The sequence below is a fragment of the Silurus meridionalis genome, chromosome 18 (assembly GCF_014805685.1).
Source record: "Silurus meridionalis isolate SWU-2019-XX chromosome 18, ASM1480568v1, whole genome shotgun sequence".
Taxonomy (NCBI): domain Eukaryota; kingdom Metazoa; phylum Chordata; class Actinopteri; order Siluriformes; family Siluridae; genus Silurus; species Silurus meridionalis.
In genome coordinates this window covers 27,445,811-27,460,198 of record NC_060901.1, presented here as the reverse complement: position 1 = coordinate 27,460,198, position 14,388 = coordinate 27,445,811, and the positions used below count along the sequence as shown (strand labels likewise).

The 14,388-nt window shown below is 43.0% G+C and overlaps 1 protein-coding gene across 8 annotated transcripts; it reads right to left on the bottom strand.

Annotated features, from left to right (window-relative positions):
* Nucleotides 1-816: 816 nt before the first annotated feature.
* flvcr2b (FLVCR heme transporter 2b) lies at nt 817-10,570 on the bottom strand. Of its 8 annotated transcripts, none has more exons than XM_046873024.1 (11): nt 9,546-10,570; nt 6,855-6,996; nt 5,418-5,558; nt 5,220-5,287; nt 4,877-4,980; nt 3,714-3,824; nt 3,371-3,476; nt 3,130-3,241; nt 2,922-2,977; nt 2,233-2,490; nt 817-1,854 (listed from the first exon to the last, which is right to left on the bottom strand). In XM_046873024.1, the coding sequence occupies exons 1-10, from the start codon at nt 10,110-10,112 to the stop codon at nt 2,278-2,280; spliced, it is 1,620 nt and encodes a 539-aa protein (XP_046728980.1). In that variant the 5' UTR covers nt 10,113-10,570; the 3' UTR covers nt 817-1,854; nt 2,233-2,277. The 8 variants fall into 8 exon arrangements, with proteins under 8 accessions (XP_046728980.1, XP_046728987.1, XP_046728984.1 ...); XM_046873031.1 differs by having other exon boundaries at nt 2,233-2,318; nt 2,928-2,977; nt 9,546-10,569; XM_046873028.1 differs by having other exon boundaries at nt 2,233-2,318; nt 9,546-10,568.
* Nucleotides 10,571-14,388: the final 3,818 nt, after the last annotated feature.

The following is a 14,388-nucleotide window of genomic DNA, read 5'->3' as shown; positions in this document are numbered from 1 at the left end:
GAGGAGAAAATGGTCAGAAAAACCTCGTGAGAACAAAATGATTTTTCATTAAAAGCAGTTATTTATTTTAATCCCAAACAGAAACGTCTTCAATTAGAAAAGTTAGAGAAATATCTTTAGAAATATATCTTTTTTTTTAACAAAAATGTTCACATTAATCCAGTTGTTTAAAATTCACTTTTTACAAAAACAAACAAAAAAATCACTTACAATAAACAGGTATTTGCAAGTGTGTGACACACACACACACACACACACACACACACACACACACACACACACACACACACACACGCCTTTACTTCATCTGTAAAATAAACCAATCCTTCCACTGTGTGAGGAAGTCTGGTACTGATGTATGTGAGAAGTTGAGGAGGTCTGGGGTGCAGCCCAGAGATGTTCAATAAGGTGTCTGGCAGAAGATCTTTGAGAAGATTTTGGGAAGATTTTATGCTAAAGACCTTGTGTAGCTCCGGATTTTGTATTAAGAGACGGAAAAAAACTACTTCTGGCAGCAGCATGTAGATTCCTCACATGAATATGTAAATATGTCTCAGCCAATCAGAACGCAGCGTTTAGCGTTTGTTGATTTTAAAGATGAAACAAAAGCAGCCGGCGTGAATGCACTCGCATGTTTGGAACCTGGTGATGACGATGATGACGATGAAGAATTAAAAGTTGATTAAAAGTTACAGTTAAAAGTGTTAAAGTTAATCAAGTAAAGTCATTTTAAAAGACACGTGAAAAAAATATATAATTGGGGATGGTTTGTTTGGCTTCAAAAGTATTGGCACCCTTGGTAAAGATAAAAGGGGGTTGTTTGTTGCAATTTTTATTGTTTATTTTTTTACAAATTAGCGTTAAATTCACAACCGACTTTGAACTAATGTGCACTTTTTGCAAGAAATCTTCCTACAAATCTGAAGAAATTAAACATTTTCACAGCCACAGTAAACAATTTGAGTGAATATACTGAGGTGCATTTCATTTCAGGAGTTTGGATCGTTCTAGAGCAGATGTTTTTCAGGATAAACTCCAGATAGAGCTCAGGCTGAAGATTCAAAAACCCTCAAATCTTTGGTTATTTACATTTTGTCAGTATTCCTCCACGGAATCTCAGCGTTAAAGATCGGTTCGATTGGAAACAAAGGACCGGGCGGAGAACAGGAGCTGGAAGTGAGTTTTGAGAAGGTAATGCTGTTCATCTTGAATATTAATATGAAAGTCATTCGGTGTTAGATGTTGAGTTCGAAGAGGCAAATGGATTGAAATTCATTCATAAAAAAAAAAATCTGCAGTAAATGAGATAAACATGGGCGCCGTTCTCACGTCCAAAAGTCCGAGATGTGGTTTGGGACACGCCCACGTTGGACTGATCCGGGGGGAGTTTTTGGCCTGATTGTGCTGCAAATCGGGTCGATAATTTTACACCCCAAACAGATGTTGTTAGCGACCCTTCATCCAGCTGTGGTTCAGGCTACAGGTAGTCACGAGAATCAAACCCTGCTAACAAGTGCACTGATTTTAGAAGCTCGTGTTTCAGACTTCTGTCTTATTCATTGATTTTAGGAGATAAAATTGAAAAGTTGAAATTCACAGTAAATATCGGCGTCGGCGAGAGAGAAACCCGTATCGGCCGACCTGTGGTTCATGAGCACCTCATTTATACAGTGTGGTTTGGGACACGCCCACAGTGGACTCAGACTTTTGAACCCGGCGGTACATACAGATGTTCAGTTAAATAATAAATACACACACTGCTGAAACACACTACCATAAGTGTGTGTGTGGGTGTTACATTCTTGTAGAAGGTCCCACAGCAGTTGAATGTACATGTGATCCTTTAGAATCTTTCTGTAAATCAACACACAAACAAAAACACACACACAAACAAAAACACACACACAAACACAAACACACACACAAACACACACACACACACACACACACACACACACACACACACACGTCATTTGTGTAAATTAAAAATAGCCTCATACAATTGATGAATTGTGGTTGGTTCTGTAACTGCCGTATGAAGGCTGCGTGATTGGCTGCGTGATTGGCTGCGTGATTGGCTGCGTGATTGGCTGCGTGTTTGGCTGCGTGATTGGCTGCGTAAAGTGCGTAAACGTTTACACGTCCTCTTTTAGGCGGTCTCTCTCGCACTGTGAGGACGTGGTGCTGCTAATGCGTGTTAGCGTGTTGGAGTGCTAGCGTGATTTAGCGTACCTGTGCCTGCGTGTGCTGATGAGGAGGTGATTGATTGATCAGTAGTTATTTGGGGTCGTGGAACCGTAATCCAGAACAACTGCAGCCTGAGGGATGACCAGTGAGAGGAAGGGTTGAAGAGGAGTGTGAAGGGGGTGGGGGTTTTAAAGGTGGGGTGAAAGTGTGAAAGGGGTGGGGTTTAAAGGGTGGTTGAGGGAGTGGGGTAAAGGGGAGTGGAGGCGGGGTAAAGAAAAGCGTGGGGGTAAAAGGGGTGTGAAGCTTCACGTGATTAGTGAGTGTTTCAACAAAACAAACACAGATGATGTGTGATTACTTAAAGCAGAAACAGTGATGAACAGCAACACACACACACACACACACACACACACACACACACACACACACACACACACACACACACACACACACACACACACACACACTTACAATGCTCACACACACACAATGCTCACACACACACAATGCTCACACACACACAATGCTCACACACACACAATGCTCACACACACAATGCTCACACACACAATGCTCACACACACAATGCTCACACACACACACAATGCTCACACACACACACACACACACACACACACACACACACAGCAGTGCTACCGATGATTATTTAGCATTAAAAACACAGAAACGGTAAAGGACACGGCGCAGATGTGTTGCAGATGTGGTGTACTTACAGTCACCTTGGCTAACTGATTTGCCCTCTGCCTGCGCAGCTCCGACTTAATAAACCCTAGAAATAAATACATGAGGACGAGAGGAATAAAATAAAGTGAGAAACAAGTGGAAATGAAAGGAGGAGAAGAGAGAATGGAATGAGACATCATGTGTGTGTGTGTGCGTGTTTGTGTAAGCGTGTGTGCGCGTATGTGAGCGTGTGTGTACCGGTTATTACAGTCCCAATAATCAGGAACGCACACAGGAACAGGTTTCCTGCAAGTGTACTGAAAGTGTTGATGATCTTCCCCTGACAGATGGTGAAAATAATCCCAAACACCTGCACACACACACACACACACACACACACACACACACATCAACTTTTTCTCCGAAGTCTAACATTCCAAATGAAAAAAGAAAGACCAAACTCAACACACATACACACACACACCCCACACCCCCACACCTGAGCTGAGCAGTTGAGCAGGCCTGAAGACGTCCCTTCAGATTCGGGATACGTGAGTTCAACCGCAAACTCAAAACCCAGAGGTAGATATCCTGTCATAAAGAATCTGCACACACACACACACACGCACGCACGCACACACACACTGTGTAATACAATATAACATTTTAATATAATAATGATAAAGATAAAAAAACACATCTGGGTGGAAATATGGGTCGGGTGTCTCAATACTTTTGGGCAGAGGGTGTAGAGAGCTAGAGAGTAAAAAGATGAGTGGAAGAGGAGGAGTGTGTGTGTGTGTGTGTGTGTGTGTGTGTTTGTGTGTGTGTGTGTGAGTTACCCGAGAGCTCCGGCGGTGATGAAGACGACCCACAGGTGACCGAGATCCAGTGTAAAGGCATAAAGAGCCAGACCCAGCAGAGACATGACATAGACGGCCAGCGTGGTCTGTCTGCTCCCACACACACACACACACACACACACACACACACACACACACACACACACAGAGATACACAGCATTCTTACGTGTGTGTGTGTGTGTTCTCGTGACCTTTCCCCAGTTAAATGCTGAATTCTGAAATCATCAGCTGACTGTAATAAACACCAATGAAAATGCACGGTGTGATAGCTCCACCCCCTGAGCTTTGAGGAGAATGTAAGCTGATCTCAGCAGGCCTGCTGGTGTTTTCTTCTCGTGGGAATCTCAGGATGAAGTTCTCCTCCATACGGTGAGGAGCTGTGAAAACACGCTCATCTCAGAACCCTGCCGAAAGGTCAAAGGTCGCTGGGATCGCACTGTGCTGCCGGTGGGATAAACGAGTGGAGTGATGTGAAGCAAACCTCAGCAGTGTGTGTGTGTGTGTGTGTGTGTGTGTGTGTGTGTGTGTAAGCAAATCCATGCATTCTTATCTTCTTATGTCCCTGTGACTGGCTTTGAATCAGATGTATAGACATCCATCCATCATCCATCCATCCATCTGATCCGACACCAGTGTGGACAGACAGATAGATTGAGGTGTGTGTTTGGTCAGTAAACGCTGTGCTCAGCTGTGTAAGCGCACGCGTGTGTGTGTGTGTGTGTGTGTTTAAGCGTTTGTGTGTAATTAAACGTGTGTTTAAGTGTGTAAATGTGTGTGTAACCGTGAGCGTGTGTGTGTGTGTAACCGTGCGTGTAACCGTGTATGTGTGTGTGTGCGTGTAACCGTTTGTATCTGTGTGTGTGTCTGTGTGTAACCATGTGTGTGTGTGTGTGTAACTGTGTGTAACCTGTGTGTGTGTGTGTAACTGTGTGTAACCTTGTGTGTGTGTGTGTAACCGTGTGTGTGTGTGTGTGTGTGAAACTGTGTGTGTGTGTGTCTGACTGTGTGTGTGTGTGTGTGTGTAAACGTGTGTGTGTGTGCGTGCGTGCGTGTAACTGTGGGTGCATGCGTGTGTGTAACTGTGTGTGTGTGTGCGTGTGTAAACGTGTGTGTGTGAGTGTGTGTGTAACCGTGTTCTTACTTGTAGGTTTTAGTTCTGTCCAGCCAGATCCCACAGATGAGAGATCCGACCATCCCTGCAATCACAATGGTTAGTCCGATTCTCCCAGCATTCACCTCCTCACCCTGAAACACACACACACACACACACACACACACACACACACACACACACACACACACACACACACACACACACAGATCTGATGAGGAGGATATGAGGATGTAGCTGAGTCGGGTTTAAGGTTCTGAGCGGAGATGTGGGTCTGGGACGTGAAGGTGAAGGTGAAGGCTCCTGATGCTCCTGTGTGACACGTGATGCGTTGGTGTTTGTGATGCATGTGGCCTCGAGGCCTCGCACTCACCGGATAGTGTTTGATGATCATCTGGTTGAGCAGCGTCCCCACGGCGTAAAAACAGCCCACGTTCAGTCCTGACACACACATCAACATGTACACATCAATCCTGCGCTCTGATTGGTCAGAACTCGGCTGTTTCTCAGCAGACATGATTTCTTGTCTTCTCAGTATAAAGGTTGGTGTGTGTGTGTGTGTGTGTGTTACCATAACTGATGATGAGCAGGATGAATGGAGTGTTGCGGAGCAGCCGGAGGATAGAGGACGAGTACGAGTAACTCTCTGTAGGGATGAGACGCGCCGAGGCCTGAGACTGAGATGGAGGAAGAGCAGGTCTTTCCTGAAACACTGGGGAGGGGGGGGAGAGAGAGAGAATTAAAAACCTCATGTGGAGGTGAAGGTGAAGGAGTAGATGGAGGTGGAGGAGGAGAGTGTGGAGATGAATGTGGAGGAGTAGATGGAGGTGGAGGAGGAGAGTGTGGAGGTGAAGGTGGATGAGGAAAGTGTGGAGGTGAAGGTGGATGAGGAGATGGAGGTGGAGGGTGTGGAGGTGAAGGTGGAGGAGGAGATGGAGGTGGAGGAAGGCCAGTGAATCCAGGAGGATCTCTTTGTTTGTGGTTTCAGTTAAATAATCTCTAGTCCATTAGACTGTAACGGCTGCGACACGTCCTCGAGTGAGGAACGAAGGGAGGAACTCTGTTTATCTTCATTGTGTACACAACATACAACAAAGAGATAGACACACACACACACACACACACACACACACACACACACACACACACACACACACACACACACGCAGCCTGTAGGGGGAACATGTGATGTGTTTATAATCAGCGTCTCGTGAGCAGTCGGAGGTCACGGTGGTGGTCACATGAAACTGCGATTTCAAAAGCAGAACCACACAAGAACGTGAACGACAGCAGAAAAAACCCACACAAGCTTCGAGGTGCAGCAGAGAATCAGGAACATGTTCTCAGGAAGATCTGATTCATAGATTCAAGTTGTACTGTTCGACCAAAAGTATTGGGACATCCGACATCTCCAGCCACATGGGGTTCTTCACCAAACTGTTCCCTCAAACCTGGAGGCACACAATTGTGTAGGACAGCATATGATTATAACACTGAGAGGTGAAGTGAAGAACACTGATGATCTTCATCATGGCACCTGTTAGTGGGTGGATTTATTTATTAGGCAACAGGTGAACATTTTGTCCTCAAAGTTGATGTCAGAAGCAGGAAAAATAGGCGTGAGGATTTGTGCGAGTCTGAGAAATTGCGACGTCTAGACGATTGGGTCAGAGCTTCTCCAAAACTGCAGCTCTCAGGGTCATGGGCTACGGCCTTCATAATGTTCTGCCTGATCAGTATCTGGGTTGGAGTGGAAGATCTTCTGCTATAGAGCTCCAACACTATTAAACACCTCTGTGATGAATGTGAACACTGACTGCACCCCAGCAACCTCCTCACCTACATCACTACCTGACACTACTAACACACTCATTGCTGAAAGAGTCTCTACAAAGTCTAGTGGAACATCTTCCCAGAAGAGTACAATAAACGAGGACTAAATGTGGAATGGGCAGTTAACAAAAAAAAGCATATACCGATTCTCACGGTTCTCGTGGCGTCCCCTTACCGATGATGACCAGGATGAAGAGGAAGGTGGCCACGCCTGCTGTGATGTAGAACATCACCTGAATGTGTTTGGCCAGCTCGTCCATGTCGTCTACGTTGGGAACCAGGATGGGCGGAACCAGAAAGCCGATGGCGATGCCGAGCTGTGAGGAGCAACATCAGAACATTAGAATTAACATCATGGTTAAAAACAGTCCTGAGGTGTGAGGAAACGCCGATGAGGAACCGCAGTCCACAGGATAAACAGGGGACATTTTATCGAAAGAGAATGCAAAAATGTGCGGAGTCACCCGACTACTAAAATCTCGAGTTTAATTACTATTTTTTTTATTTAAAAAAGAAGGAAAATCCATTTCAAGAAATAAAGGCTGAATGGTTTTTTTCTTGAAAGGTCCTCATTGAACATCTGGGCATAGACCACATCTGGACCACAGAAACTAAAAATTGTATAAATACCTTTTGGCTAGCTGTGATTTCTGATTATTCCCTCCTCTCTTCTGGGAAGATGGTCTACTAGAGTTTGGAATGTGCTTGTGAAGATTCATAAGTGTGTTAGTAAAGTCAGGTAGTGATGCAAGGGAGAAAGTGAGGACACCTGGGGTGCAGTCAGCATGGTCACGACGGTTTACGATCGTCCCATTAGATTTGAGATCAAAGCTCTATAGCAGGAGATCTTCCTCTCCAAACCAGAATGGCTTTGTGCACAGGGGGGCATTGGGCAATGCTGGAACAGGTTTTTGGTTTCCAAGTTCAAGCGAATGCAAAGTTTAATACCGCATCCAGACGTCCTGTACAATCGTGTGCCTTCAACTTTGTGGTAACAGTCTGGAGAAGAAGCACATATGGCAGGAAAGGTCCCAATTCTTTTGTCCACACAGTGTGTTTACCGGGTTTAAATATGAACGAGGACTTTAACCCGGCGTGACTGGAGTTTTTAATAAAGCTTAACGAGGCTTAACGCTTCTGACGTGACCTTGTTGTTCCATGGTCAATGTTTCACTCTCGCAAAACAAAAAAAAATTCTGAGTATAAATAAATAAGTGAAGTTCACCCAAAAATACATTTGTCTAGTAAACCTTTAGCTCACTGGCATTACGCCCAGAATCAAGCATGCGAGTATGAAGCCTCTCATCCACTTGAAACTCCATCGGAATCAAATACCATCCCATTTACTTTCCATGGAAGTTGGTAGGTGAGGTCAGACTGACCAGCACCTCCGGTGCCAATCAAGTGACTGCTTTGGCTGTATGATGATAATGCTTAGCACGCCTCTTACTGAACGAGACTCGGTGTCTTTATCTGTGATAAATGGACATTAGATGCCCCCCAGATGATGGTTCCTCTCCAGGATTCTTCCTTATGCATTTTGGGAAGTTTTTCCTTTACCACAGTCGCCACTGGCTTCTCGTTAGGGACAGTTTAAAGATGAGCTTTTGCAAATTGTTAACATGAATTGTTTTAAAATAACAATTATTCTCGAAACACCAGACTAAACATTTCAGCAAACAGAATCAAAATGCGCTAATGATCAACTCTGAAGGTACAAAGTATCTCATCCAGGACTGATGAAACTGCTCCCCAACAAGCCTTTAGGTGGAATTCAAAACATATTTGGGAATGTCCTGAAATATGTTTGAAATTTAATCCATACCCTTACTTGCCTCATCACCCCCGAGTGGGTACGGTACTGTATATCGCCCTCCCTGTGGTTAATCAAACACTATGGTATGGAGTGTCGGAAAATAAAAGCACGGATCCTCTGAACTGAGTCTAGAAACCCTGCTCATGCCCTGCAGATGTGTTCAGAAAAAACAAACTTACTTTTTCTCAGAGATTACCCCCAGAATCCCACTTGGGACTGGGCCATGGCTTTACTACAGAGGGGTTTCTGGGCTACATTCTTTCAACAAACAGATTCCATTTCACCCCACACAAACAGGGGGGGAATTTTTTTTGGGTGGAACCCTGGCAACAAATCAATAGCATGTCCCAATGTGTCTGCAAGGAAGTCTACAGGGTCTTGAAAGAGTTGAGGGTATTGCATCTATTCCAGGGGCTCAAGGGGACCGAACTTCAAGAGATGATGGTGGGATAAACATCACCTCCTTGCAGCGAAGGTGCTCCATGTCAGGTCTACAACTTCTCTTTCTTTTGGATTAAAATAAAGACAGAAGCCCCCATAACTGCAACGACTACAAACACCCTTATTTTCACTTGTCCAATAAATTGATATAAACAAATAAATGTGCCGACATTCACATTAGCAAAGAGGAATGACTGGAAATTTGAGACGCACCAGAACTGCTCAGGGAAACTTGGAACAAAAATTTCGTTGTATTGAGTAGTTCATTGAGTACAGTTCACAAATAGCCCTGCAAGCACTGTGGATTCTGTCAGCTATTCTGAGATCCTTTTAGCCTTCAGAGCCAGGACGAGTTCCTCACCTCCATGTGTCAGGGTGGAAACAGCTTCCAAAACCGTAAAAAGGCTTGTATCCTTCAAGCCCAGCTAGCTAAAGGCATAACATTCTCATGCAAATTTTTTATCAGTTTATTAACATGTTTGTTAAATGTAATCAGTGTGACTCTCACAGAGTTCCAAAATGCCCTGAAGATGTTTGAGGTGTCAGGAGTCAGATTTTGGGACCTGATCCACTGAGAGTTAATGGTAATAAATGGATTAATAAACACACCTGATTTCCGAAAACGCCGATAGAGCAGGCGGTGGAAACCTCGTGGGAGCCGAACCACACGGAGGCAATGCGTGAGGGCATCCCGAGGATGAACACCTGAGCCATGGAGCAGGTCACCTGGCCCAGAAAGGTGATGGGGAAAAGGTCGGGCCTGGCGCTGGCCACTTTGATCCAGGTGCCGGCGCAGTTGAGGGCGGTAGCGGCGAGCGCCACCACGCGGAGCCCCTTCTTGTCCAGGAGCCACGTGACGGGAAAGATGAGCGGGATGTAGGTGAGCATGTATATCATGGACATCCAGTCGATGGTAAAGGAGTCGACTTTGTAGAACTTCATGAAGATGTTGTTAATGATGCCGTACTGGATCCACTGGTACGAGTTGCAAAGCGAGTAGGAGCTGAACAGAAAGACGATCAGCCATCGCCTCATGTACAGACGGGTCTCCAGACGGCCCGGGGACTGCCCCGGGGACACGACGGGCTCCGAGTAAACTGCCACATGGCTTTCGCTCAGGGTCTCTGAGAAACATTTCTCGTTCACCTCTACGTCTGAGTTTCTCTGCTCTTCCATGATGTCTAATTCAACATACGAATCAGATCTTCTCTGAAATGATCATTTCAGGGGAACACAAAAGATCTGGTCCAATCAACCATCTTTCCAGAGTCTATAATTAAATCTGACTTAGAAATGCAACTTAACCAGATCATCAAGTTATAGTTAACTCCTATTTACATACCATTAATGACACACACACTCACACTCTCTCACTCTCTCTCTCTCTCTCTCTCTCACACACACACACACACACACACACACACACACACACACACAACTCTCTATTCACTTTAACACAACAAATCTGTACACAAGCTACAAATGAGATGAAGTCATGAATCCAGAGTCACAGAGCCGCGGGTTTCAGCTACACTGAGAAGTTCCGGTTTCCTCCTGAACAGTCGAAACTTTCTGCTGAACTTCAAACAAAAATGAAAAACCCATTGACGCTCAGGCACGCTAGCCCCGCCCCCTCGCCTCCTGATTGGTCAGGAGTCATACCGCCTTCTACTACACACACAGAGCTCTGATTGGACCAGACGCAAATTTTTCTTTTTTTTTTTCGCCTCCAAAATGAAAGTCAACACACAGAAATATAAACTGGCGAAAATAAATAATAAACAAAAAGAATAAATCAATAAATAATAATAATAATAAAAATAAAAAAAATCCTGCATTTTCATCGATATATTTATGAGCATAATGAAAATATATAAACATAAATCATATAAATTAGTAAAAACGTTCTACATTTATAATCACTGTAAAAAATATTGTAAACATGCCTAACTTTTATAAATATTTAGAAATAAAGAGTTTTGCTGTATTTTACCAGAAAATTAAAGAACCAAAACAAAAACGAATATTTAAATATACCTTGGTATTTTTTTTTTATAAATTTGTTTTTGTTTTGTTTGTTCAGAAAGATTAAAAAAATGCTAACATTTATAATGATTAAATAAAATACATCAAATGATGAACATATAATTTGCGATCAATAAATAAATGGAATAAAAATTTTACAAAGTTATAATGAGTTCATGGAGGTCTTTCGCCTTTTCTGCGCATGCGTGCCAGATCTTAATAAATAAATAAATAAATAAATAAATAAATAAATAAAAAGATATATAATTAATAACAGGGGAAAAATACATAGAAATGTAAGCGTTATTTAAAAAATCGAAATATGATTATTTTTCCAAATCTCTCACATGGACTTTAAAAGTGAACAATATCAGGAATGTAAAAGACGGAGAGGGAGACGGATGATCCGCTGTGGCGACCCCTAGTGGGAAGAAGAAGAAGATCAGGAATTTAAAAATAGAAATAAAAATCAATATAGAGCGGTTACAATAAAACATCTGCGCCATCTGCTGGTCCACTCTGTTAACTGCACTTCTACTGGAATTAACCAACATCAGTGATGAGGAGTTGTTGGTGCCAGTGAGTCGACTCATTCGGCTCCCAAATGACTCACCACCTTTTCGTTTCCTAATTCGAATATCCAACGTTAGAAATGAATCATATAGGAGAGTCGGCGCTCATGGCTCACTTTAAAGATTCACATAAAAGAACCGATTATTTTAATGTTTGTTAATGTTTAAGACTAGAGTTAATTAATATTTATAATAATTAATATTTATAATATACAATAAATTAATTTATTTATAAAAGGAAACTTTTATTTCCTATTTTTAATAGCTTTTTATACCTGCTAAAGTTTGCAGATTTTGCTAAGTCGGCTAGTTGATAAACATAATCATAGCTGTTTTTTTAAAAGTAAATGTTTGCTAGTGAAATTTTAATGCTAATTTTAGTCAATTACATTTGCTGTGGTTAAATCAGCTATTTACTGAGTTTAATGATTGCGGTAGGTATTTAGCAACAGGACTTAGCGTTAGTGTTTATTTCTCCGGTAAAACTTGGAGAGCGAGGAAGCGTAGCGCTAGCTGTAGTCAGAGTCGGATAGCAGCAAAGCACGTCACTGAAATCAGTCAGCCATGCTTAGCAGTCTTCTGAGTTTCCAGAGTTTCAACTAAAATCTACGCTGTTGAGACATGTGAAGGGACACGTCAGAGGTTTTGGTCATGTATCGGAGAAAAGACGTGTACCGTATATTCACCAGAAGCAGAGTGGAATGGATGGAGGTTCTTGTAGTGAGAGGCTATTTGAGGTCATGCAGACAGACAGAACATCTCCTATCGGTATGTGAAGGACGGAGTTGTGAAAGACAGAAGAAGAAAAGCAGATTATTACTGGTTTAAAGGCTTTTTGATATGAAACCAGTGTTTGCATATTTGTCCCCTTTTTGCTGAAGGGCCTGGAATTTGGTCTCCACTGGGTTCTGATTGGTTCAGCAGTTCTGAACATCATCTCACAAAATCAGTGATGTTCCACCAAATATTTGGACTTGAATTAAGAAACAATTGGAGCCCTGGATTTAGAAGTAGGAAAACCACAAGATTTAGTTGTAAGGAGCAGGTGGGTGGATGCAGGTGCAGATCATTTTTTATTACAAATAAAGAAACAACATAAAACAACCTGACATGGACCCAAGAATCAAACCCTGAACAAGCACCATGAATGACGAGTGGGGACAGACAACTGTGATTGGAGGGAAAAAGGTGCAAATGAACTCATGTGACATGACTCAGGGAGGTCCAGGGGCTAATGGGATATGGCCTGGATGGATTGATTGATGTTCATACCAGGCAGTCATCAGCGTCTTGTGGAATGGGGTGTAGCATTGAGGATGACTTCAGGCCACATGTCCTCCTGTTGGATCGCCATTGCAGCCATTTGTTGCACCCGGAAGTACATAAACGTGTGGGGTTAGTATGGGTTGCTTCTAATACCAGTCATGGTGCTTCTTCAAGAGTATAAAGCAGCACTTGGAGCTAGTGATGTCCAGTTCGTGAACGAATCGTTCATTTGAACTGGTTCTTTTTAGTGAATCGGTTGAACCGGTTCACCAAATCGGACTGAATCGTTCAAAACAGTTCGTGTCTCAAATCAGCACTAATCAACAAAATTACTCAAGTTACTCACTTTTGAATGTGTATGAGCGTCTATCCGACTCAAAATAAATCCATATCCCTGAGAATGGGGTTCTTCTCTAGTTTCTCCAACAGTACACACATTAAACTGAAACATGCTGCTGAACAAGTGATCATCACTGAGCATGCGCATACCTGCCGATTCCGAGCAGCACACACACTGCTGTTCTCGAGTCACCAGTACTGCATCAAGAACCGTTTCTTTCAGACACGTCCCACATTCTACTGATACCAACGAATTGTTGATACTGAGCATGCGCGACCTACCGAGCAGTACGTGTGCTGTCTGACATTAATACACACACACACACACACACACACACACACACACACACACACACACACACACACACACACACACACACTTTTTGGACTCTGAATCAGATGTGTTGGACATACTGTAAAGGCTGGTGCTGCGCTGCTGATATATGAGCACAGGTGAACTGAGGACTTAAATGAAAAGTAAGTTTATTTACTAACAAATTAAAACATTAACGTTTTGCACATCAGTGCCTGTATTGGGTGATTTAGTGCTAAACGTAAATGTAAGGAACATTTCTAAGATGATGATGATGATTTAATTTAAACAGATAAGCTTCATGCCCTCATGCAATAGACATGACTTTATTTAAATGTGTTTAGTGTGTATGTTCATCCGCCGAGATGATGTTTGGATATGATTGACGTCATGACGTCATGACGTAAAAGAACTGGTGAAACGTTTTTTTGAACCGGTTCTTTGAAACGAACTGTCCGAAAGAACTGATTCACAAAAAAGAATCGGACTTCCCATCACTACTTGGAGCTGGGAAAGGACTCAGAAGGAACGTTCTTGCTCAGTTCTTATTAACATAGGAGAAGACAAGCAGCAGAAGAAACATTAAATCAGGTGACTGTTTTCACACATTGCTATTTTTGATTTTCTTGGTGACGTCAGCAGATGAAGCGATAACAAGACACGCGATTCTTTCACAGCCTTCAAAGCCGCAGGGACGTTTCCTGTTCCCGTGGACACAATTCCCGTAATGCCCTTGCGGCACAAACACAGAGGGAAACATATGAGATAATTACATGTCAGGAGACCTGAATCACACCACTACAGAATTTACCTCAGGCACAGGGGATGCTGCCTTTTTGACCATCAATCCTGATGGCCAGAACATCTGAGGAGGCAATGTCTGTGGTTCATGATCATCTTCACTGAATAGGTCATATATCTACAATATTGTGGAACT